The sequence below is a fragment of the Ciconia boyciana genome, chromosome 1 (assembly GCF_034638445.1).
Source record: "Ciconia boyciana chromosome 1, ASM3463844v1, whole genome shotgun sequence".
Taxonomy (NCBI): Eukaryota; Metazoa; Chordata; class Aves; order Ciconiiformes; family Ciconiidae; genus Ciconia; species Ciconia boyciana.
The window spans coordinates 1,006,016-1,032,256 of NC_132934.1; the positions used below are offsets into that span (position 1 = coordinate 1,006,016).

The 26,241-nt window shown below is 43.6% G+C and overlaps 1 protein-coding gene across 4 annotated transcripts in view; it reads right to left on the reverse strand.

The window, feature by feature from the left end:
- Positions 1-1,352: 1,352 nt before the first annotated feature.
- The window catches only part of PPP6R2 (protein phosphatase 6 regulatory subunit 2), a 107,310-nt gene continuing 82,421 nt past the window's right edge, over positions 1,353-26,241 (reverse strand). For all 4 annotated transcript variants that reach the window (XM_072856372.1, XM_072856349.1, XM_072856358.1 and 1 more), the window contains 11 exons: positions 25,926-26,011; positions 25,507-25,587; positions 23,458-23,555; positions 20,785-20,842; positions 19,172-19,299; positions 18,053-18,228; positions 16,425-16,587; positions 15,920-16,008; positions 14,557-14,764; positions 3,090-3,245; positions 1,353-1,524 (listed from right to left, as the gene is read on the reverse strand). In XM_072856372.1, coding sequence (XP_072712473.1) covers positions 1,473-1,524; positions 3,090-3,245; positions 14,557-14,764; positions 15,920-16,008; positions 16,425-16,587; positions 18,053-18,228; positions 19,172-19,299; positions 20,785-20,842; positions 23,458-23,555; positions 25,507-25,587; positions 25,926-26,011 — 1,295 coding nt within the window. In that variant the 3' untranslated portion in view covers positions 1,353-1,472. The remainder of the gene's footprint in view (positions 1,525-3,089; positions 3,246-14,556; positions 14,765-15,919; positions 16,009-16,424; positions 16,588-18,052; positions 18,229-19,171; positions 19,300-20,784; positions 20,843-23,457; positions 23,556-25,506; positions 25,588-25,925; positions 26,012-26,241) is intronic.

Sequence of the window (26,241 nt, forward strand, 5' to 3'; positions counted from 1 at the left end):
GGGTAGAGAATAAGCACTGGAGCACTGGTCGTGGCGATCTGCTGTCACCAGCCCGAGCCTGCTTCTGCAAGTGGCCCAACATCTACACCCGTATGATCTATGTGCACAAGTCCAGTCTGGGAACAAGCTCAAAGCAGAGGCCAGCACCACTCAGTGCAGACCCGTGTCTGAAACTGGTACAGTCTTTACAGGAGTAGGTCCTTCAGCCTACGCAGAAGATCCTGTGTTCCAGAGTCAAGTACACACCTTCAACTGACCTCGCTCCCAGGCAGTCTGAAGCGCAGTTCATTTCTCCATACTGTTTTACTCTACCATCCCAAGGCAGCGGTACGTGTTCCCCCCCCCACCCAAACTTCTCCGTGACCGACTACCTGGGGAGTAACAGCAGGAGTCCTGTGCTGGGGCCATTTCACTCTCCAATGTTGTCACTAGGTACAAAGTGCAAAAGTGTTGCTGTTCCTGCATCCATTAAAAACTTTAAAAACAGAACAAAACAAACAGAAAAGGATTTCCATAATAATTTGAAAATACATCAGTCTCCAAAAAGCCAGCAAACACCTGATAACCTGTTTGTGCCATATCTGCTCTCGTTCCTGCATGGCAGCAGTCCAGTGGATCATTATCCTCTTAGCTGGCAAACACCACGCTACCTTCTTTGCATACTCTCCAGCCAACGGAGGATGACATCCGGGAAGTTGAGTTTTGATGGCTCGGACAGAAGAGACCAATTGCTAACCAACCCAAGATCCTGCAGTGAACTGTCACGTCTCCAGAGGAGAGAGCACTGAGCAATTCACTGGAATGCAGAGACTTCCCGTTTCTCAAGACAGTTCAGCATTACAGCAAGTTAGCTACTCGGCCTCTGGCTTGGGACAATGTCAATGACTTCCCTCCCACCCCACAAAAATGTAAAATAAAATCCCTCCCTGCTTCATCCCATTTAAAGTGTTTGCATCTTTTCCTCCTATGAAATGTTTCCGATAAGGCTTTATTGCTATACAAAAGCGGTGCAAATGCTGCCCAAAGACAGCTCCATCAGGAACTTTGGTCACACGACTGCGGGACTCTTGTGCACTGTCCAAGTCCCAGCGTTAGACCTGCTACCTTTCTGAAGAGAAGCTGAATACTGTGTGCAATAACACTAAGAAAATAGGACTGAACCCCAAATACAAAACAAAAACAAGGGAGAGAGGGAAGGGGACAAGGAACTAAAATTAGGCAGAAGGCTTGCTTGGGAAGAACCCCATCATTCCTGTGATGACTAACTGATCAATGCTACATTTAGACAATGCAAGTGTCTTTCAGAACAGATTGTTGGTGTTGAAACTGCGTGTCTGGTCCTGAATGCCAGCTCTCTCATCAATGCAGCATTTATTAAAAAATAAAATTAAAAAGAAAAAAAAAAATTGACAAATTGCATCACCAGGTAGCAGCCTGGCCTGGATCACACACATCCCATTGCATCTGTTTCATCAAGCAGGGCCATTTAATGTGGCTTCAGCACATGGCAAGACTTCTTCTTTCCTAAAGAGAAACCCAAAGAGTAATATTAGAGAAATATAACTACTGGAACATACTCGCTCCTAAAGCTTACTTTCATCCTGGTTGGAAACTTTCCTCCTCAGTAGTATCTGAGCCATCCTTCCTCTATTTTTGTTTCTTCTGCCTGCTAAAACATTATTAGCTTCCTAATGAGAACCTCCTCCAAGTCCTTTACAAAATACTACATTTAAAATTCAAAACAGAAACGGAGAAGTCAGCTTTGACCGCTGATTACACAACAGTAATTAATTTATTGAACCAGAAGTTTGGAACATGACCGTCAGGGTCCTGAGTCCACCAGAAGGCCCTGACCTGACCAGCCTCGTCTGGGGCCTCCCCCCCAGGCACCCTCCGCCATCAGCCTGGGAGCTGGATTTAGGTCTTTGCCGGAGCTACGCCGTACACGTGGCTTTGCACCTTCCTGCCGCAGACCTGCTGACTTGACTCCATGGCTTGTCCAGGGACCTGCCTCATCCCAGCACGAGGACATGAATGGCGATCACTGGAGGGGGTCCCATGGGACTGGGCACCTCGTCTGCAAGGTTCTTGCCCCCCACTTTGCTGTCACCCTCCGGTCCCGGGTCAGCTCCCCCTGCCCGCTGCTGCACTCAGGGCCCTGACAGTACCTGGGGTGCGGTGGTGAGAACAACGCCCCGATGGGATACTCGGCTTCCTCCCCAGTACGAGTTACACTAGCCCTAGAATTTGTGTGAGACTGGCTGTAAATTGTGGGCTCAAATGCTAGGCAGTAGCTGTACCGGGGAGACGTAAGAAGCGATAGTGCCGATAGCCAGGATGGATTTTAATGGAGTGGAGTTGAGTGGATCGGCTGCGTGAAGCTCAAAGTGCTGGTTAGAGCTTCTTTCTCTCACCACAAGTACCCAACAGAAGAAGTTCCCGTAGGATGGCCCAGACGTCTGGCTTCAGCTAAGCACCATCGTCTGAGATTCAATCTAACAACAAGCTCGCTCCAGGAGGATTGAGACACCCAAGAGACGCTGTCTGAGCTCAAGAAGAGCAGAAGCACCTCGTTATTGAGACGTACCTCTCTGGCCAAAACCAGGAGCCAGAGCAAAGCTAGGGAGGTGATAGCACTAGGCATGCAGAAGGATTGGTTTCCATGTTTAAAAAGACCTAAACTGTCACATTCACAAAAAATTATTAATACCATTTCTCCTTGAGATTACCTCCGGTTTCAGTTATCAAAACACATTCCCACATTTCCTCATAATATTTTAAATGTCTATACGTTCCCCTGAATGTACAAACCTATACTATCTACTTGTTATGCATGAGTAAGAAATTAGAAGTCCATTATTTTAATAAAACAGATGATCTGACAGCACTTCTGGGAAACTGGAAGATATGTGCAATGTATCGCAGTAATAGCTCTACACTACCTGCAGTATAACGCACTCCAAGACACCCCAGATGTGCTAGCTGTGTAACTTTGACCGTACACTCATGGTAGAATAACCGCATTCAGTGACGTGGTAAAAACCAATTCTCTGTCACAGGCTGGTAAAGGAGAGCTTTGACTATCTCACCTGTCTTTTGTGGCCGTTTCTGTGACAGCTGTGACAACAGCGGCGGTGTTCTGGTGCTCCTCCGAGTGCTGGGCCACGTTGTTCAGGGGCTTGGATGCTTTTGTCGTTCCGATGTCAGTGATGGCCAGCTTATCAATAACCATGCAGTCTGCATCACTGTGTGGGGAGAATTCAAGTTCGTGTTAAAATGCCAATTAATGGGGCTTAAATGCCAATGGACAAAAAAATATTCCTCCTCCTCTCCTAGCACAGGACACAAAAATCCCATAAAGAAATAAGAACTGAAAATAAACTGGAATTAAAAAGCAGCGTACGCATCCTGGAGGCTATGCTTCCTAAAAATCAACAAGACACCAAATACGCACAAGAACGACAGCTCCTCAAGAAAGGCATTCCCATTTCCTGCAGCAAACTCCGGCCTAAGAGTTCCCCATGTATCCCCATCGCCTGCAAACCAGACATTTCACCACCCTCCGCAGCTACCTCTGCTGGTGCGCTCTCCTACGGACAAACACAGAGAACAAACAGTAGAAGGATGCAAACGGGGAAGTACATTCGGCCAAGACTCTGCAAGTTTAGAGAGTCCAGAAAGTCAAGTTTACCACTGGGAGCAACAAACCAAAAGCAGACTGCTTGCCCCGGCGGTAACCGGAGACTGTCAGCACCAGTACCCAGGGGCACAGAACAGCCCGCGCTGGAAGGAACTTCAGGAGACCCCCCGGTCCAGCCTTTCGTGGGAAAGGCAGCCTAGAGGAGTTCACCTCTCCTGGAATTGCCCTCTGTTGGCCACCACCACCAAGCAGATTTCCCAGCTCCTTAAACTGCCGGTTTTGGCAAAGTGTGTTTCTGATCTAATACAGGCACCTACGCTGCTCTACTCCGCAGATTTTTCCCAAGTGGCACCTGATACTTTTGTGTGCACCTAGAAAAGACCTAAATTTAAGTGCAGAACTAAAATCCTGAGGAAGAAAAAAAACCTGATTGGATGTTCATGAGTGGTATCTTCAGAAGCCAAACACGGTTAAATTAACTTGCTTTCAGTAACACATGGGATGACAGATTCCCATGCCTGAGGGATAACACTTCCAATGATGTCTCCCTACAACAAAACAGAAGCTCAAATCCTGAAAAAGGAAAAAAACTGCTAGCACAAAACCTCCAAATCTTCTACATTTGTATTAAAAAGACCCGTATTTCTAACTGGAGAAGTTATTTCTGTGAACATCTTTATTTTTTGCCTTCTAAGGCAGAGGACAAGCTTGCATGTGAATGATCTTCCTCACAGTTTTAACCCAGCCCCAGTTTCAAGAATGATTTCTTCTCCTTCTTTCAGAGAGCACGCCTACAAAAATGGAAGGAAAGCTCAGTAGATGACTGAGCTGGAACCCTGTCACCAGCTGCCGGGGGAGTTTATAATGCGTACATATAATCACAGTCTGGTAATTAAGACATGTGACAGAGATTTTGAGATCAAGGTTCTATTTCTGTAGCTACTTTTCTGTGTGCTCTTGAAAAAAATACATAAAAAATGAGGAATAATGAGATCAAAACATTTATCTTCCTAAAGGGCTAACATGCTCTTAGAAAGAAATACTGCAAGTACAAAAATATACCTTAGAGAAACTGCAGGGGATAGATGAGACAGCAGAGAACTGAACTACATTGCCAGAAATGTCATCAGAAAATTACTTCCCACACAAGAAACCGGAGCTCATGAGATTTAAATTGCTCAAAGATAAACTTCTTAAATTCAATCACTAAAATTTCCATGACACAAAGATTCCGATGTTATGAAGTCCTGGGGTTACCTGACCACAAAGGGGGCATGGAAATTCATCTCTCGTCAACAGGCTCACGGAAAAGCAAAGCTGGACACGCAAACCTCTGCAGAAGGACACTTACAGGCCAAGCTAACGGGGTAAAACAAACCAAGGAGTTTGTGTGGAACACAGAATACTATGACCCATGCAGGAGGGTTAATAACAATATTAAATTCTAGCCTAGAATAAACTCTAGTACCTATAAATATTTTGCATTAGTATTCCTCTGGTCAGCTTATTTTGAGCAGCTCGCTGTGTCCCTTAAATGCCCGGCTGGTACAACCCTGCTGCCATTGCAGTCAACAAATGGTCCACCTCCACGTCGCCAAACCCCGACCGGGCTGAGGGCAGGGGCAGGGAGCACGTTACCGGCAAAGAACAGAACTCTGCTCTCGCGAGGCTGGTTAAGGCAGGCTCAGGAAGAAGAGTTATCAGCAACCATGTCTGTATCTCCCGTAGACTCTTCTTAGTTAAGCTCTGCAAACATCTCTCTCATACTTCCCACTCCAGAAAGAATTAGGAATTTTTAAGCTCTAATTCAAAGCCGCCACTTGTACAAATTTTCTGACAGCAAGCGTAAGTCTGTCCAGAACTGGGTCTTTTTTCACAACGGACAAGCACTCAGCACAAACAACTTGTGAATGCCACCTACAGCCATGCCCACTGGGCTTTCCAACACAAGAGCCAGGACAATTTTCCTTTATGTTCACCGAGTTCAACATCATAGCCAAATTCTGCAACTTAACCACCAAGTTTGTAAACACCACTCTGGAGGTCACTTGTAACAGAGACTCTTCTCTTTCTACAAGCACTGCAATGCTTTCCGAGATCTCTCACCACCCCCACTGCACAAGCTGAATGCCCAAACTCTTCAGTCTTATCAGAAAATAAGTCTAGAAAATATGACCTGCATTATTAGGCCCAGTCATCTTGCCCTCTAGAAGGTTAGAACAGAGTTTGCATAAAATAAGTTGGAGATGTCTCCTCCTAACCCCTGGCTGGTTGCTTTGGGACAGCCCTGGCATGGTCTGGTGGTGTTCTCCTCACCTGCGTGCTTGGTGAGTATCGGGCTTAGCAGAGCTGATCAAGTTTGCTTCACCGTAGGTATAACGCAGCTGAGCTCAAAGCGTCCCGAACACGACAGTCTCTGCTTGACCTTTATGCAACAGGGCTTCTGCAGGAGAACTGCAAGAAGATAATCTGGGGGTCTAGAGACAGAAGAAACTTTGTGGCAGCAGTGGACTATTATTACTGCCTGGTGTCCAGCAAAGTGAAGAAAGCAGGCAATTAATCAGCTGGGAATCTCCAGGAGGCGTAAATACCTGTGTGCTACTACAGACACTGGCAAGGAACACCTCCTGCCGGCTCCAACTTCAGAACGTGGAATCTGGTGAGCCTTGGCCATAGTCACGTGGGGGTGAGGAACTGAGGACTACCCTCCAATGGCACGCTTCACAGGCTGCTCTGAAGCATGGCAGGGGATTGTAAAGGGAGTGAAAGGGAAACGAGTCAGTCGTTCTCGTTTACTCTTCCTGATGTGTTCGTTACCTGATGTATTTCATAGCTTAAACATCACCTATGCTTTTCTTTTAAGGCAGCAAGTTCCTTGAGGCAGGTACCGTCACATCTCCTCTGGGTGATGCGTACTGCCAAGCACTTGGATTTCACTTAGAATAATTATCTGATAAACTACAATAATAATTTTAAGCTAAGGAGTAGTCAAAACACTACTTGTTCAAAAGCTGTTATTTTATGTTAACTGATGTGTACATGTATTAAGCGTATTAAACTACTGAAACACTTCTGGGTCAAAGCCGCTGGTGTCTGTGCAAAATATATGCCCACACATACACACACATATACTGCCCCGCCACTGGGAAACGTGGACAGGCTTTCTGTTCACACCAGCACCCAGAAGAGAAGGTAGTCATGGAAAGCCGTGGCAGTATTACATCTGGTTTCAAGAACCTTCCAGTGACCTTTCCCAAATGCCCACGCGTTGCTGTAGACAAGGGACTCGGGAAGGTGAACTCTGGCTTCTAGCTGCCTCTGGGGAAGGCTTCACCTTCTGCTGGAAGCCCAGGAGGGACGAGCCCGCCCAGGGTGTAGGACTGGCTCATCCCGCACTCCTGTGAATGCTTTCCAGAGATTTGCTTTTCACACGCTCCTGGAAACTTGCAGCTCTCTCAGGTAGTGAGTTTCAACTCCATCAACTTCTTCGAGAAAAATCTGCCACAAAGACAGCATGGAGTTCTTGGCTTTTACTACATGGAATGTAATACATGTAAATAAGAAATATTATATATCCTCCTTCCAGACCTTAGGTGCTACGAAATGGTTGCTCATTCTTTTTTGCTCTAATGCCCAAATCCTGCAAATGCAAAGCTTCCTCAAACTAACAATACAACTGTTTTCCCTGAAGTGCAATTTCTTCTTAGAAAAACAGCATTCAACAAAGTTCACACTTGATAATTACCAAATTGTCATAAAACTATTCCGTATCAAAACTGATACCCAGTTAAAATAAAGTGATGTGCTGTTCTATTTATGAAGATGAAAACGTCAGGAGCTCACTTAACTCGTGACAACAATTCAGTTCCTCCTGTAGATTTCCACCAGCTTTACAGAGAAAGTGCTTTAGCATTGCCATTTTTTTGAACACCTCTCTCTTGCCCGGTTGCATTATGCAAACTTATTTTTAACAGCCATTTCGACAGCACTACTGCAAAACGCATCCTGCTCTCACCCTGTCTTGCCACTGGTCTGTTTACTGAGAGCCCCTCCGATCTAGCAAGACAAATTAAGCTAGAACAGCTTTGCTGGTGGTTCAAAATAAGCCAAACTGACCCTGAATTGCCCTGCCAGATGGAAATCCACATGCTACAGCACCTAATGCAGCTCCTCCTGACGCCAAGCGCAATACTGACCTACATCTCATTGCCAAGGGGTCGGTAAAGAATTCAGGCTGTAGTCCCAAACGATCGAAGAGCTTTACGTATTTCAGGAAAGAAGGATTTGACACTGAATGAAACAGCCTTAGAGTTCAATTCTACCCACCTCTGAAGCTCACTACTGTGGCTCCTGGGATACACTTTAGATATCCTCTAGTCTCTCTGGTAAACAATTAGTACCATAGACAACAAAACACTGTGAAGACGCACTAGGAAAAACAGTGGCACTATAAACAAAGAAGCGAGACGTGTATAAAGAGTGTAGCTAAACACAAGTGTCATGCTGAGCCCACAAGCAAGTCCTTAAAAGCCAGGCTCTGCAACGACCAACCACAGGACAAAGTAAGAGATGCAAGGGCAGCCATGCTACACACATACTTCTCAACACACTGGAAAATTGTTTGTTGGCTGTTAATTAGACAAAGTCACACAACATGGGAGGTCTGGCTTCCAGATTTACATGCGTTCTTCCATTAAAAAGGCCAACACATGTCAGCGTAGAAGATCCCATCTACGCCAGTTATTGCACTAAGTGTCACCTTTGGAAAAGTTTTCTGGTGAAATGGGACCTCAGATTAGTCACTTTTATGTTTCTTTCTGAATAAATGTACGCTGATACGCAGCCAAATTTTACAAACATGGTGGTGTCATGCTCCATGCCCCGTTTCCCACAGCATGCTCGCTTCCCCTCACCACCTGCTCCAAGCATTCCAGCAACCCGTTGCAGTTAGGCAGCAAAACGAGACACACCAAGACAACCGTGTCTCGTGCTGATGCTTCATGCTCGTCACGTGCAATGGCGAATCCGAACGTCATGCAAGACGAACAGTCGGCAGGCACAGAAAAGAAAAACATATCCCAAGATGGGAGAGCTCAAAACATCCACTGTGACAACGTCACTCCACTCAGCTTGGGAAACTGGAGGATTATTTTCTCTACTGCATGTAAGCGGATGCTGCACCGTAACTCCTTGCTCAGTAACAGCCAACGCCACTGGCCGCCCTGCGCAAGCGCCTGGCCCGGGCCCCAGGGACCCCCGTGCGGTGCGGAGCCCCGGCCCCCATGCCCAGAGCAACGGGAGGAACCACTGCCAGCTGCTATTTCTGAGCTATTTCAGCAATTTAGGGTTGTCACTGCTGTTAGAACGGAAGTTAAGTACTTTCATCCCAGAACCGTGTATGATCAGAAACAAGAGGAGACTTTTACAGTGATTTTACAGAAACGGTAATGCAGAAATTTCTGCAAAATGCAGAAATTGCTAGTGTTGTCTCATTTTCACCTCACGTCTAAGGAAACCGCTGCAGCACCTACAGCGTCTGCCTCCAAAGCTGAAGAATGTACTACGTGAAAGTTGGTATCATACAGACACAGAAGAAATATATTTGTTTGTGACAGACAGCAACCACTATTGTTCAGATGGATGCCAGCCTCCCCTCTAAACTTTCTTTTACAGTTGCTTATCCAAGCTAGTCGGGTGAGGAGGCCCTAGGGAGAAAGGGACAGTAAACATGTCCAACCATTTAAAAAAAAAAAGAAAAAAAAGAAAAGATTAAAGGGAAAAAAGCATTTCAGGTAAAGATAATGTTAATAAACTGAAAGCGAAATTAAAATTTATAAACATCCCAAGCCCACTATCACCATACACAGCAAAAGCTGGACTTTTTTATTATTATTTTTAAGTGCAGCTCATCTTTTAAGGAGCTGCTTAGAAACCTTATTTGAACAGTTCAGCAGCAAAATACTTCTGATAGCTTTTGAAAATCATGAAGAAGAAATGCAAAAGCTCGGGTTAATATCATACAGTTAAAAATTAAGCACACAGACACGGAAATGCGAGGCATTTCCCACAGAAAGTACTGCTCACACTGCGTACACTTGTGCATCCATTATTCTGCTTTCCCCATCAAATGCAAGTCTCATGACTGTTTGTTCTGCTAGCGCAGATCGACAAACAGGAGCAGCGTGGAGCTGCCCGGGCTAACGCCGCTGCGGAGCCCGCGCGCTTCACCCGGCTCGTTCATCGATTGCTTCTGCAACTTCAGCAAAGCCTTGCAGAAACTTCCGAGACCTTCACAGCTTGCGCTGCCTCTGACCAGCTTCGAGAACGCTCGTCCAGCCAAACACTGGCAGGGACTACACCTCTCGGGTCACTCGTTAACAGCTTGAATATTACTACATTTTTCTGGCAAAAAGGACAGCCCGATAGCACGTACTGTGAGATAAATGCAATACGCACTCGCCTACTTATGAAAGAGGCAGAAAACTTTCAAAACTTTGTTGAAATGGCATTGTCAATTATTGAAATAGTAAGTTAAGTAAGCACATGTCGCAATTACAACTATTTTAAAATACCACCCAGCTTACAATTCTGAAAGCCTTTAGTCTCTGGCGACTGCAGGCACATGCTGAGCTACATTTCCTGAACCTCCTGCTCAGAGAAGTCAGGACGGTGCTTCTGTTCATGGGGTAACTGTCCTTTCTGGATATGAAAGTTTACATGTTTGCTGTAACATACTCCTCTTCAGCCGAAACAGTTATGAGACATGCTTATTGCAGCGGATTTCTCTTTTTGTCTCTGATCTCATGCAGAAATTACAGCAAAGTCTTGCCAGCTTGCACAGTGACTGGGAAAATTCACTGAAATGGATGAATTCTAGAAAATAATTAGCAAAACCCCACAATTTAAAACAGAAAGAAAACTTTTTGGGGAAAAAAAAAGAGTATTTTGTAAAAAAAAAAAAAAGCCTTTGGAAAACACACCAACCATTATTTCATGGCGTATTACAGCATACAAGTAAAATATTTGTTAGTGCTGTTGCGAGAAAGTCTCAAGAGACTTGACCACTACCCCATCTAACACAGGCAGCAATTCCAGGAGTGCGTGCGTTAGCAAACTGCAGCAGCAAGGCTTTCCTATAGTCTTCCTGACCAGAGCATGAACTTTCCTTTTAAAATAATAAAAGAATTCCTATTTGCAGAAAGAGCTCACAAACAGGTGGAATGGCAGAAGCGCAAGGACACGATGCATGGAACCACAAACACCGCATTTGCTTTTTAATGGTTCATCAATGGCTACGTTGACTGTGCGCATACTTTCACAGAGGCCTATACGCAACCTCAAATGCAGGTTTTGGAAATATAATTTCTAGGATCTGTTTTAACTGATTGTGAAAAGCTGAGCTTTCCCAGTCCAGCGGTCCAACAGCTCTTTTTCCAGCCGAGTATGAAGTAACTAATGGGAGAAACTACTTGTCAGGTGGATGTTTGGAACCCTGAGAAGGTCACCGTCATACATACCCTCTGACTGCAGGTCTAAATACTCTGAGCAATACCCACAGCAAGAGAGAAAGGCAGCAACAGAGGCAGAAATGGAAAGAAAGCAAAGAAAGGAAGAAAAAGACAACAGTAAAGATTGCTGAAAAAACAGACAAAAGAGTTAACTTTGCAACCGTATCCTCAAGCGGTGTTCCTGCCAGGAGAATGTGCAGGAACATTTTAAAAGCTATTTCAAAGAGTACAATCACTGAACACGGCATTTTCCACATAAAATTCAGATCAATATACAAAAAAGCAGAAGATTCAGTACACCGTAAAAAACATCCTTCTCAAGCCTAGCACACACATTCTGAAGTTATCAAAGAACGAGACTTGGCAATACTGGAAGCTCTTTAGTCAGAGAACTTCTGCAAAACTACTTATTTTTTCCACAAGAAACTACCATATAGAATTAGAGATGGGAAAGGAAGTTAGCTGAATAGATTTAAAGTAGAGAAGTTACCTAAATACATCTGAAACACCTGCTTTGTGTATGATTTTTAAACTACTAATATGGCTACTTTAAGCAGAACTGCCGTGAGGGACATTCTACTAAGCCATGCAAGGACAAATACTTAACTTTCCAGAGTTTAAATTCTGGGGCAGGATGGGCAGAGAAGCATCAGCAGTTAAGCTGATGATCATGGAGGGTATGAGAGGCATGTACTGTACCAGCTGGAGCTCTCATGACCCTAGTGATGGTACAATCTACAGAGTCCTTGTGTAGCTCCAAGGAGTATTAAAGATCTCCACTGTAGATTTCAGTATTGCAGGGAGGGGAAAAAAGGAGAGGGAAGACCCATTTTGACAGAAACAGGTAAAAGTTTAGGACTTCTGGGGAAGAGCTTGTGGAAAGTCATCACGAACCACATATTCAATCTGAAAATTCTTAAACGTTGAGTGTAGTTCATTTCCTTGGAACCATTAAGGAACTCGGTAAGAAATTAATATATTCACTACCGGCCAATTGAGTTTAACTGCATCTGTTCCAACAGAAGGCAGACTGGTTTGGGAGAGCTGAGGATACCAGGAAGCTTCCATTATCGTCACTGGTCAATATGGCAATTCATACACTGGGAGAAACCTGGCTACTAAACAGACCTGGAGCAGCTGAAATCGCCATCTAGGTAACAGGTTTCTGTCTTCCCACAGCTTCTATTTTGATTTTTGGCTACGGTTACAGTTGTGGAAAGCTACAGACACCTTTGAAGTGGAGACTGTGGTTATTCAAGTATTTACTTTCTTTGCCAAAATGGAATTAATTTTGTGGAATGGCAGTCACGCAAAACCAAGCAGGTTCTGGAAGCCTTGTCCTTACTGAAAGTGCTCGAGATATATACACTTATTTAGGGAGAAAAACACATTCAAAATTACACTGCTTGAAACAGCAGCATAGCCCACATCATCTAACCAGCCAAATCAGAAAAAAAAATTCCCTACCTGCTCGGAAATAAATGGCAGACATAACAACAGGCCAAATAAGATTTACACTGCTACTTTGAATCAAGACAGTCACACGTGCAATACTACTCTGCTCACAAACACCATGCATTCAGAGAGGAAAAACACCTGGAGCACAGTTTGGTTTAGCTACACATGCCAATGGATTTAATTAGATATAATTCAAGTGCAATGAAAACTGGAAAAGGAGATGCTGCTTTTAGCACAGCAGGCAGTATTCTTATTTTCCTCATCTTCCATTTTTTGTGAAGCCAGTCTGCTTGGCCATGCCATCCCTATGCATACGAACTAACCCAATTTATCAAAACTGCCCTTCAGATGCAATCACCGCAAGCAAAGCAATGTCAGGCATCTCACTCATTTCAAGTATGGAGAGTAAAGGCCATCTGAGGTGGACATCCAAAATAAAAAACAGTCACGTTATTAAAAACTCAATTCAGAGTTGCCTAACCAAGCACACCCTTGGTTAACTTCCTCCCATAATTTTCCCTAGTCCTGTAATCCCACTTGTTTTCTGAGCCACTGCTTTTTCACTCTATGTAGCTATTTGCTGGAGTGTGTACAGATGCCAAGAAGCTCATGGTGACTATCCAAAAAAGTCACATAACCACAACATTATAAAAAATAAATACCTGTTCCTGAGTCAGATGCAAAAAATGCAGTGACTCCAACTAGTTAAATCATATCCTACATACCTGTAAGGAATAGGAGGAAAAAAACCAAATATCTCTAAATTGGGTAATACTTCCCAATATTACCCACAATTGGGTAATTGAGACTTCACCTCGAATGCTGTGTTCAGTGTTGGGCCCCTCACTCCCAGAGAGACATGGAGGGGCTGGAGCGTGTCCAGAGAAGGGCAACGGAGCTGGGGAAGGGTCTGGAGCACAAGGCTGATGGGGAGCAGCTGAGGGACCTGGGGTTGTTCAGCCTGGAGAAAAGGAGGCTGAGGGGAGACCTCCTCGCTCTCTACAACTGCCTGACAGGAGGGTGTAGAGAGGTGGGGTCGGTCTCTTCTCCCAGGTAACGAGTGATAGAACGAGAGGAAATGGCCTCCAGTTGCGCCAGGGGAGGTTTAGACTGGATATTAGGAAAAATGTCTTCACTGAAAGGGTTGTCCAGCATTGGAACAGGCTGCCCAGGGAAGTGGTGGAGTCACCATCCCTGAAGGAGTTCAAAAAACATGTAGATGTGGCCCTTCAGGACATGGTTTAGTAGGCATGGAGGTGTTGGGTTGATGGTTGGACTAGATGATCTTAGAGGTCTTTTCCAACCTTACTGATTCTATGATTCTGGATGCACCAAAGTGAACTAGATGCTTACTGTTTTGAAAAGCAGCTTCCCCTCTCAAATGATTAGAGTAGGCTAGATTCGAGCCCATGCAATTCCCACCAAATTGCTGTCCAAAAGCTAATGAATCTCAGGATCTGCTACATCTTTTTCTGGCATTTTTCATTTTTTATCATTTACTGTTTATAATGGACTACTTTGACAATGAGGGGAAAATGATAGCTTGAGGCATTTAAATAGTCCCCCTGCAAGACCGTACACTGATTCCATGTCAGCCCTTGCACTTGCCATCACGCCAGGCTTTGCTCGGCTCTTCTGTGCGATCTGACCTGGCACCCCTGCCATGAGCCCAAGCCCAGATCTCTTGTGCAGCCAGCCAGCCAGACGGGCGATGCCTCTGTGACATGGCTCAGGGGCTAAAATGAGCCACACACGTTTCTTAAAATAAACGTGTTCTAAGTATTTTCTTAAAACAAAACCCCTGTGACAAGAAAGCTGTTAGACACCCTCGCACAGGACATTTGGAACCATGGTGTCTAAAAGGGAAAAGTAATACATTAACCCCTTGCCACACAAGGGGCTAAAACCAGGGCAGAGCAGGACCCCAGCCCAAGGAGATTCCTTTCGCACCTGGTGAAAACAGCCTTCTCGTTCTTAGCATCCATAGTCAGCTTGATGGTTTCCTGGCCTGAGCCTGTGCTGATGGTTTCTGTGACGATATCAGCTTTATCCTCCTCCTCGTCGCTGTCAGAGCCTCCAGAGGAGCTGCTGTCTGAGGCAACCAGCGGCGCTTTCCTCGTGACACAGACGTTCCAAACACAGGGAGAGGCAGTGCTGACTGAGAAAAGTAAATAATTCACATTGCAAAATGAACAAAACCACAGGAACAACTCCCCAGGTACGACCCAAGTAAGTAGGGTGGTGTAAAATGGAGTGCTTCCAACTATTGCAAATTTTGAGATGATAGTTTCTGTGCAGATCCCACAGCATGCAATATTATTTTTAAAAGTAAGGGAAAAAACCCAACCCCACAAATCAGTGTTCTCCACCTGCCACCTCACGTCTGTGTTTAATACAAACAGCAGAGGAGACTATTTCCTTCACTTGTTGAATGGTGGTAACTCTGAACGGAGGACTAAGGCAGTCCCTGTGGTCCCTGCTGACTGTGGCCTAGCTCTGAGAACTTGATGTGGCATAATTTAAGCAGCTATACTTTTTGAAGTGTTCATTGGTTTCCATTTCACATGCAAGGAAAGCCTCTCACAAAAGTGGCAGAGAAGCGTTGCAGTCTCAGAAAGTGTTTTTCCTCCCAGAGCTGGTACCTGCTCACACAACTTGATGTAACGCACAGTGCCTGACTGAAGATCACCACCTGGGTAGACTTAAACAAGGTGCGTACATAAAGCAGTCATCGCGTGCGGTCTGGGCTCTACCGAACTGGATCTCCAGCTCCGCGGGGAGAGTACACCAGAAAATGCAGATGGCAGAAAAGGGTGCCGTGCTACCCCGCCAGTATTATCCACCTTTCAGTGGTTACTACAGACAAAAGTTTAATTTAGTTCCATCAAGTCCTTTGTTAAATTTTATTTTTCCTTGCTCAGAAAGGAGGAGGGAAATAAATCAGACTGAACCTAACCAACTGGCTCGGCACAACTGCCAAAAGTATAACTTACCCTATCCTTTTAATTTTTGGCAAGGAATTTTATAATCAAGCATACAGTTCAGCTAGGACTTTTGAACAGTTTATAAATGAATCGTCTCTGTCACATCAACTCTTACTAACTTAAATGTCATCCTTTTCTTGCTGAATAGTATCAACCCAACAAACATTCAGGATTTCTGAGTTACTATTTTAATAGATTGATCTCTGTACGAAAGAGAGCCTTCAAGTAAGATAAGGCAGATGACACCAGAGGGAAGTTCTGGTACACTATGCAGAATTTCAAACAGCTTAAATAATACGTCTGTTTTGTCTTGTAACATTCTCACTTACAGTTCTTGTCCTGACTCTGCTTCGGGTTTCCATCGGAATCATTGCTTTCTGTGTCGACAGGAGAACTGCATCGTGGACCTGATTCTGAGCTAAAGGAGGGGGGGGAAAGCCTTGAGAATGAAGTGCAGATATCTTGGTTGTGCTTCTAAATATCCCCAACAGAAGAAATCATTAGGGCTTACTCTTTCTTTACATAAATATTTTTAACTTCTAAAAAACTTATTAATTTACTTGATACTCTTAGTATAGCAGCAGCGATGATACATAAAGTATTCCTGTATTGTAAGACATGAATGCTAACACCAGTTAAAGCACTGGAAGGCAAAGGGAAGTATGAAGCCCTGATCCAGAACACTCAGACAATATTAAAAAATAAAAGGGGTAGCAAGGGGAAGGGAAAGGGAAGAAGAAAAGATTACAGTCAATGTACTCCATCAAACCGTATTTCAAATATTCTTTCATTCAGAAGTTATAAAGAAATTGAAAGAACGCGTGCCCCTCTTACCAACAGAAAGGCTGGAAGTCTGTAAACTTTGCCCATCCTTTCTCCTCTGGCGTGGTGTTCTCTGGGGCCGCTGAATCCCATACGCTCGATCCAACGTCCATGGCCACACAGGGTGTGGGGGGCTTCGAGTTCACGGGCTCGAACACAGCTGTCCAGCCAGAGCCTGGAGACACAGAACAACGGACTGGAATTCCTACGAGTCTTCAGAACCTTTGGCCATCCCAAAGATATTCCAAAGTGATCCCAGAGACAAAAAAAGAAAGACCACCCAATGGCACTCCTTCGAAATCTACAGGAAGCTGCCCGTCTCACGCGTTATAGACAATCAGCTTGAAAATCCCTCTTCTGATAAATACTGATGTTATCCACAAGAGAGGAGCATCAATTAAGAAAAATGACATTATGAATGTCTTCATTCTTTGAGCCAGTGATTTTCAGCGGAACTCTAAGTACCTTAGTTTCCTGTCACGAGCTAAGTGGCATGGCTTTCAACCATTTCAATCACTAACTGTTTTATTTTGGCAGTTACAGGTAAGGAATTGACATATGGATTAAAACATTTAAGATCACAGAAGTGATCTTGAGCAAAACTAAGAACATAATTTGTTTTTTACAGTCCCAGCCTACTCCTCATTCATTAGAACACACTTCTATTCCTACGAATCACAAGTTTTCAAAAAGCATTTTTCATTACCTTTTCTCGAGAAAGAGAAAGGATTGCAGAGGTCTGTTGTGCAAACGGATTTGCACGCAACAAAACTGAGAGTAGGAGGGATCCATCACATCTACACTCACATAAAAATGGAACCAAAAATTGAACCAGAGTCTCTAGAAGGGTAACTAAACTGACGTACGCTATCCACAGGTCACCATTTGTGTTGTTTATACCGGTTCTTCCTAACAGGAATTGAAATCTGACACTACCAAACGGGTGTAGAGAGCGGATTACTGCAATAAATATGCATTATGCTCACAGTCACAGTACAAAGACATCACCTAGAAAAAGAAACATTTTTGAACTGAAAATGCTTGCACCAAACAAGGAACGGACGTTAACATTTTCGTCCCTTTATTTCAGCCGACTGAATTTGTTCTGCTGACAAGACTGTGTGCCTCATGAACTCACACAGCATTATTTGCATTGTCATCTGGGAAAACCCTGTCCCTTTACAGTCTTCCTCTGGGCATTGTAAGAATGGGTTTGCAATATGCAAACTAAAACTAGAAAGGCAATTAGGCAGAAAAGGCAGATACATGGAGTGTGGAGATACTTGGCAGGGGTCTGCATAAAACTCTTATAATATAATGTAAGGAGTTCATGTCATAATCCTCCACTAATATTTTGTTCATTAGTATTTGTACTAAAGGAGCTGGGAGTATTATTGAACTCGTACCTGTGTGGTTGTCTTAGCATGACTGAAGCATCACACCGCTATTCTGAAGCTGGGCAGGGCTCAATCTCACTAATATTTCAGAGGCAAAAAATGAAGACTGAAATTCACACTTCTCATCTGCACAGGTGGAATTACAGAATAGCCACAGAAACCTGGCAATTTGCAAAGTGCTATTCTGCCGAGATGATTACAGATCTCATTTCAAATGGCATGATGCTGTTTTAAACTCTTTACCTTCCGAGGAGTCAGAGTCTTTCTGCTCAGAAATATTATTCTTGTTGTTGTTTGCCGAGGAAGGAGGTGGCTGCTGTTCTGTTTCCTCCTCTTCTTCGGAGTCCACACTACCATCATGATCTCCATTCTCAAGATCACTTTTTGACGAACTCTCTGAGGTCTGAGACGCTCCAAATCTAAAATCGCAGAACTCAGAATCAGAAAAACCCTTACAGCAGCCAGTTCATCCCTCACCTGCTTTCTCCCCCAGGGAGAAAGCACAAATTGCGAACTGACCAAGTGGTGCTGAATGCCTTTTACAGGGCTTATTTCCCCAAAAGATACAAAGCTCAGACAGGCAACAGCGGGCACTCCTCTAGATACTTCCGCTAAAGTCCCTAAGTGCTTCACTTGTCAAAATGCATCTGCAGAGCTGTAACGGGGAATATGTTGCAGTGACCTATTCAGGGCTGGAGACTGATACGAGCAGACAAAACGGCAGCAAACAAGGGGAACACGAGTGAGGTATCGATTCTGCGTATGAACAAGACAATCAGGTTATTGGTGCTGGGCAAATAAACACTAAGGTCTTGGCCATTTTTCCTGTCTCACTTGATCATATTTTCAGACTTAGAATTATAGAAGTAACTTTATTAAATAACTGACGACATCAAAGGGATGGAAAATTGTAAATGATTTGCCATGCCAGAGATGCACCATGGGAGGTCGCTCATTCTCATGCAAAACGTTACTTTTCTTCTTTTAACATTTTGAAAAAGAATATTCTGTCTACTACCCTCAGTCTTACAATTCTTTCAATCTCCTCCTCTCCAAATATGAGGAAAGGAATAAGTTCCAAGTATTTCACGCTAAGGGTGGTTTTTTTAATATCTTTGATCATAGACTCGGTAATTAGGTGTTTCCACCATTATTGCATTCTCTCAAATTGGATCTTTGTTTCACATGCAAGACAAACCACCACCTCTTTCTGCAGAAGTGTGACATGTAAAGCGCTCTGTTTCAGGCCAGAAAAAGGCCTCACAGCGCATGAATAACAAACAATGAAGCATGCACTTAACTAAAATGTACAGTTTCATAGCATTTAGGGAAAAAAAAATGGATTTTTTGTTTTCACCTTACCGTGTTCTTGATTTAACTTGGGTTGCATAGGTTATCTCCTTCTCTTCCCAGATATCTTCTTCCTCGTCGTTATCATCAAATTGTTGGATCCGTTCATTGCAGCAGGCTTCAAAGAGGGAAGCATTGGGCTAAAATAATATTAAAAAGAAATCAAATTCCATTCATTCTTTGGAGACAGAAACAAGAACTTCACTGATGAGGAAGTTCATAGAACAGCATTTGTACACAACTAGTACCATGAAGGTGTTTGCATTTATTTCATTTTACATCCCAAGCTGTGCAACAAGCGACGTTCTGCTGTGGGAGAGCAGTAATAGCGCAGGATGCTCAGAAGCAGCAAGCCCATGATAGATCAAGAAAGAAACACAACAGTAGCTCAGCCTACACTGCTTCCAAGAGAGCAGGAACTCCTGCACGCTGCTTCACAGCCGTTCTGTTACACGACCCTCTCTGCATCCCTCATAAGAGGTAGGGATATAAAGTCACTGTAGAAGAGGGCTGGAAACAATTCCCTTAAGAATACATTTGCAAACTGACCAGCTTGGACTTGGAGAATAAAGCGATGCCACGTATGCAAACTGTCCCGCTTGGACTAACGACCCAGAGCGCAATTGCTTTCAGTGGCTGCGTTCTCCCTGACAGAACTGCAGGGAGCTTCTAAGCACATATGGTAATACTGAACTCATGTGCACACCCCCCCTTCAGAACGTACAACCCTCCGCTCTGGAAATGAGCTTTCAGGCGCTGGTGAAGTGAGGTAACCCTGTCAATATACAAATGATCTGCCTATTTGAGCGGTCTGGGATCTCTCAGTTAAAAGACTGACTAAGTGCTGTCTTCCAGGTAGTGCACAGTCCCAACCAACAGCTGCATTAGAATTCCATCGCACACAAAAGCTGTCTACGCAGGAAAAAAACAAGTTAAGATAAGCACATAAACAGCTCTCGGTGGCTGCAGACTTAGCTGGCAGATTCAAAAAGAAAACAAATTTTCTCTATCTACAGAGCACTGTCTAGAGCAGCCAGAAGAGAGAGAAAAAAAATACTCTTCGTAGTATTGTTTCACTGAAAAAGAAAGTATTTTAAGACTAAGGAAAGCTAAGTCTTAGTATTGACTGAAATAAGCCTCAGTCAGGAGATGAGCTCAGAACCGCCTCTTAAGCCACTGTCCAGCTTCCTCAATGAGTATTGATTCAGGTCAATAAAACAGAAAAGGCAAGGCACGGCATGGCAATATTTAGACCCATAAGAAACCCAATCCTCCCTGTTTGCATTTTTTCCTTTGGAAAGATTATCAAAGTGAAAATAAGGACAATAGATTCACACTGCAGAGAGAGAGAGAGAGAGAGAGAGAGGGAAAGATTCCTCCAATGTAAAGAGTACTACTTCTGAAGATCCTCAACAGTGCAATAAAATGCAGGGAGGTTCTCCGAGGCAACACGTAATGCCCCGAGTTCCTTAACTGGACTCACCTACGGGTCCAGTTACCAGTTTTCATTTACCAAAATAACATACCAAATCTTTTTTCTTTCAAAATGACAACAGCTAATTCAAGCATGAACTAACTTGCTGGAATCTGTCCTATTAAATAAATGTCCCCAAATACCCACTTACACTGTCATCATCAGCATCTATATTGAAGTTTATCTCTGCGATCCTGTCAAAGGGAGCACTGCAAAAAGAAGGGAAAGAAACTTCAGTGACGGCGCGGAGTAACAAAGCACTTTCGCAGCCCCAACACAAGACCAGAGGACAGCTAACCAGAGACACTTTGTATGACCCCTCAACGCCGCCTGCGTTTGTTCCCTGAATATTCACTTCCGCATGACGTGCAACGGCTTCCTCTCTTTGAGAGGAAAGATTATTTTGTATTTTTGAATATTTGAAAAAATACGTAGGATTTTCATTCTGGGGTCTGATTCAATACCCGAGTGAACAACCTTTGTCATTATCTCGTTGGTACGGTATTTTGAGGCTTCGTGGCAACCACAGCAATGTCTGGCTGTTATTTTGCAACTCTCACGGTACCTATGCAGCATAAAGGCTCTCTTAATTTTTTTCACCAGGTCTCTCCAGCTGAACCAGATCTTATAGAAAAAAACCATAATTGATATGTCAATTATGTCAAAAAGTCACAATTGATTAAAAAGAGAAGGAGCTGCACCCAGCTGCTCTGGGCTTCCAGTCCTACGTTCACCCAAGAATTCCAGTGGGTTCCTCAGCATGAGACAAGACCCAGAGAGACTGACTCCCGCACGGCGGGCATATATATCCACAAATATCCAGACGGGATTGCACCTGCCCGCTTTAATACAAGCTCAGTAACTTCAGGGAATCCTACTGTACCAGCGGCTCAACAACCCCAATGCATTACTGAGACATGAATGCTGCAAAACCCATTAAAGAGCCCCATTTCTGATTTGGGCCCAAGAGCGTCTATTGTAAGAGCAGCAGAGGGTGCTACAGGCCAAAGGACTCCAGCCGACCAGCACAGCCCGGGGCAGCGCAGTATTTTTTCACCGTATCTCTACTTTGGGCAGTGTTATTTTCTTTTAAAGAAGACTGTTCAGTTAGTAAAAAATACTATCATGCAAACCACCAGGACATTGAAACATGATTAATACTTCTTAAAATATTCAAATTCATATCTGCAACAGTTTTCAACAGCTAGAAAACAGACAGGGAGCACCGCTCCCAGAACGTTCAATGCCAGAACAGCTTTGTAGTATATTCCTCCTTTTGTAATCAGAAATACAGAGAAGGCTAGCACATCCCAGGTACAGATTTTGTGCAGTTTCATGTTCATTTTAAAATGGACATTAGCTACCTTCAGCAGCTCCTCACGTAAGTTAACTCTTCCCCTCCACCCACACACACACGAGTTCAGTATTTACTGCTACCTGATAAGAAGTTAAAAGCGTATTTTATTTTTTAAAAAAGTGTAGAACTAAGTAATCCATGTTTAGTTAAACTCTCATTCTGGTCTGGAGCTTTTTGGCCTTATTAAAGTTCTGGACATCTACAATGCTCAGAAAAAAAAGACAGGAAAGCTGGACTCCAAAATCTTTCTCCATGTTAGAATACAGCTCCAAACTACTTGGCAAACACCTTAATAGAGTTCCTATGACCCCGGGGATCTTATGACTCTCTACTTTGATTCATGCTTGAAAGGAACTCTGAAGCAGCCAAACTATTTCCACATTGTCATTTCATTTATGATACTTCATGGAGCCCAGCAGTTGCTAAAAACATGGTCTGAGCAGAACCAGCAAAAGAATCCTCAATAAATCAGATCTGGAGCAGCCAAAGAGTCGGAGCGATGTGGCATGCCCAGAGCTTTCTGGGCTAAAAGCTCCCCATTTCTGTCAGGATTCCAGGACACCGGGATCCTGCGAGCCTTCGCAGAGCAGACCCAACGTATCAGCCCTAGGACGGTACGTACAGCAGGCACTGCCACATACGCTCCCTGTCACCTTGGATGGCAAATAATTCCTTTGATTGAGATGAACATTGCCACAAGATGAAAGCGAATGGGCAAAATCGATGAGCAGGAAACATGCTGGGTGTCCTCCTGAAGCGCTTTTCTGTCAATAAATGTGTACTAAACGGTTACAATTTCTGAACCATTATGGACAAGCGGGATAATTACAGTCCCAGTGATTTTCTTAGCTACAATTTTTACGGTCAGAAGATGAGCTGCAGTTCTAATTAGATTATGGTAGTTCTATAAAAGCAGCACCACTTCTGAACACTAATTCAGAAAGTCGTGTCACATTAAATCCACCTATATCTGCCTTCTCTGAACTGTTATTTGCTCCCGCCTTATCTACGTTTCCTTATTCCTAAGAGAGAAAATGGCTGAATTTTTCTGCGGACTTCATCAGAACACTATTCTTTCTACTCCTAATTTCAATAAGGACTTAATGCCACTGGAGAGTATCTGTGTAATTGCCTAGAGTTAGCTCTAATGCTTTGCTTTCTGTGCAATAAAATTTATTGTAGAATATGGCTGGATAATAGTTGCATGTTTTATTTAAAATGTTTCTCTTCAAAATGAAGAAATACTTTTCCTTGGTTCTACAACTGTCTTTGGAGATCGGGGGGAGACTCCTATAAAAAGAAAAAAAGGTCAGCTGTCTTCCAAGCCACTGATCAGTCTTCTGTTTGTTTCAAACCAAAAGAGGTACACAGTGAGGTTCATTTTAAAACCTGAACCAGAAGAAGAAAGATTAGATGCAAAGAGGCTTAAATGCTAAATATAAGCCTCTTGAAGTTTTATAAACTTACTTGATATTATCATCCTGGTCTGCAAACTCCTCATCGTTAAAGCCAAACTGATCCACAAAGTTAGCTGTCATCTGCTGGATCTGGTACTCGGAGAAGGCCTGAGCAACGGAACCCAAAAAGAGCTATCATTAAGGTGTCCAAAGATATTCGATTAAGCTGGCTGAAAACACATATTCTAAAAAGCATTAAAATCGTAGAAAACTGATGAACTTTGAGAAATCACCTACTCCAACCCCCTTTCTCAAAGCAGGATCGCAAACAGACTGCTCTCAGACTTCTGCAAGTCCTGGACAGATGCTTCTCTGATCTGCTCTTAACTTCTTCCACAGAGAGTTACGAATTTTACCAGGAAACCATTTCTTGGCTTCATTCTTCTATTAGAACGTTGTATTGGGTTTTCTTAATGTGTTTGTTTTCCCCTGATGCAATATGAAATTTACCTTGCTGCAACTTAAAGCCACCACGGACATCAAGAAGGTACTTCTCACTTCCTCTAAATCCCTCTTCCTTGTAGGGTGAGGCATATGTCTCCACATAACCTTGTCTCCTCTTAGCCAAGTGGACCAAATTCTTTCAACTTTCCTTCCTATGTCATGTTCTACACCTCGGATCATTCTCATTACTATCCTCTAGTTTACCTTTTGCTAATACAAATAACTTTTGAAGCTCACTGCCTCCAACTGGACATTCACCAAGGAGAATGGAAAAATGACTCTATATATCTTTGAGACAACACTCCCGCCTATCATACGTTTGGGCTCCCGCAGCAGCTTGGGTCTTCTATTCTTCAGCTCGCTCCTCAGGATAATTGCCCAGCTATGCTTTTGGTCACATTCTTGCCTACTCATCCATGCCTCATTTATGAAAAGGATTGCTTCTGCCTCCAAACAGAACCTCACACTTGCTCTTACGCACTGCAGTTTTTTTCAGGTCCTTTCTCCTATTTGGAGGATAATTCTGAATGCTGGTAGGTAGCCCACTCCAGCTACAGCTAAGTAATGCAAACATGCATCTCTGCAGCTGCACCTTGTCGTGACTCCACTGCAGGTGATATGAGGCACCTGTGTTCCTCCCTGAGGAGTTCTGCGGGCTCCTGTCAATATTTCTATTGATACTTGTCACAGTAAAAGACAAAACTTTTTTTTTTTTTACAAAGACAATGCATTTCCTTTTTTAATGTGCTTTCTAAGTATCAGCTGAGGAAAAGAAAGGTATTTGTGATGTCAGAGTAGCCAGTTAGAGTATTTGGACAAAAGAATAACTATAAACTATTTTCAGCTCATTTTCACCCTTAACTAGATTTCAGACTGAGATCGTCTTTTACTCCCCATAGGTAGCTTTCTACTAAATAGGCTGAAATTCATATGTTCTGCTAATGCTCTTAATGTTCTTAGCATCAAAAAAGGTTGGAAGAACTTGTCTAAATATTTCATCCTGAAAAGCAGCTTCCATATGTTTGATGGAGCTTTAGCAGAGTACCTCAGATTCTGAGGATCCCGAGACCTTTGCTAAATGCAAGTGAACTCTTAATTACCTCAGTTTCTTCCTAAGTCGAGCCTTTTTACTGCTCTTACGGCTACTGTTTACTGCTCTTTATTGCTAACATTTTAGTATGCCTCTCTCACTTTGTAATAGCAGTCTGCATAGCCCAAGAGGAAGCAGAACCCCTCTACCAGCTCCAGCTCCGCTGCAGGGAGGTGATGCACACCACCTTGTTGGCTGGGAAATACAGCAACTCACTGCAGCTGGTCTGCGACATCAGGACCACCCAGCCCCGCAGTGCGGAGGGAACCAGGGAAAGAGAAAGAACTATGCAGTGCCTCAGAAATGCGGGACACATCGTGTATCCGGGACGGGCATGCAGTCTGAGCCAAATTTATTCCCAACTGGAGTCTAGACCACGTAAGTAACTCTACTGGAAAAACACACAAGAGCTGAACACACTGACTAAGAGTAAAATTCAGGAAGCTGCTCTATACTAGGATGGATTAAGGGCAAATCAGAGAAGCAAGCTTCCCAGGAATAGTGAAGAGCACGTTGTCAACTCACCTGTTGGAGAGAAAGTTCATTGGGAAAAGCACTCTCAATGTCTTCATCCTCACTGGAAGAGTGCAGATGGTGAGTGCTCACCTGAAAAAAGTACAAAGAAATAAGCACCAGTGAATTCTGAGAAAGCTCAAATACTTTCGTTCCACACATACGATCAAAGACCAAACTCCTCAGAAGGCAGAAACTGTCCCAATGAATAACACAGAAACATGGACTAGAGTTTACCACCATATATCAGAGCTGCTGCTGCTTCAAGAACTCTTATGGAATATGTTTTCTACAAACACTCTGCCCTTGTACACCTACTTCATAAAAACAAGCAAATGAAGAAAAAAACCCCAGCAATATCACTTGTTTTTAGTTAAAAGTCCAGAAGATAGCAGGCCTATCTGAAATATGCACAATATCACTGTTCTCACCAAATCCACTGTATTCCTCCTGTTTGTTTCTGTCAGCGTCTCTTCTACAAAACTCTCCCATCTCCCTCTACAATCTTCAGGTAGCTCTGTAATAAAGAGGTCACCATAAAGATTACCACACCTCAGCGAGAAGGGATCAAAGCCAGTCATTTACCCCCACTGGTTACCTGGAAGTTTTTGAGCAGACACATATGCCTGCACCTGAGCTAAGTAATGCATGCATTCTGCAAGTGCTCTGTGAAGTGAATTACATTTTATTTCTGATTTTCTAAAAATGGTAAATTCTGCAGAGAAAGGAATGTCTTTCATTAGGCCA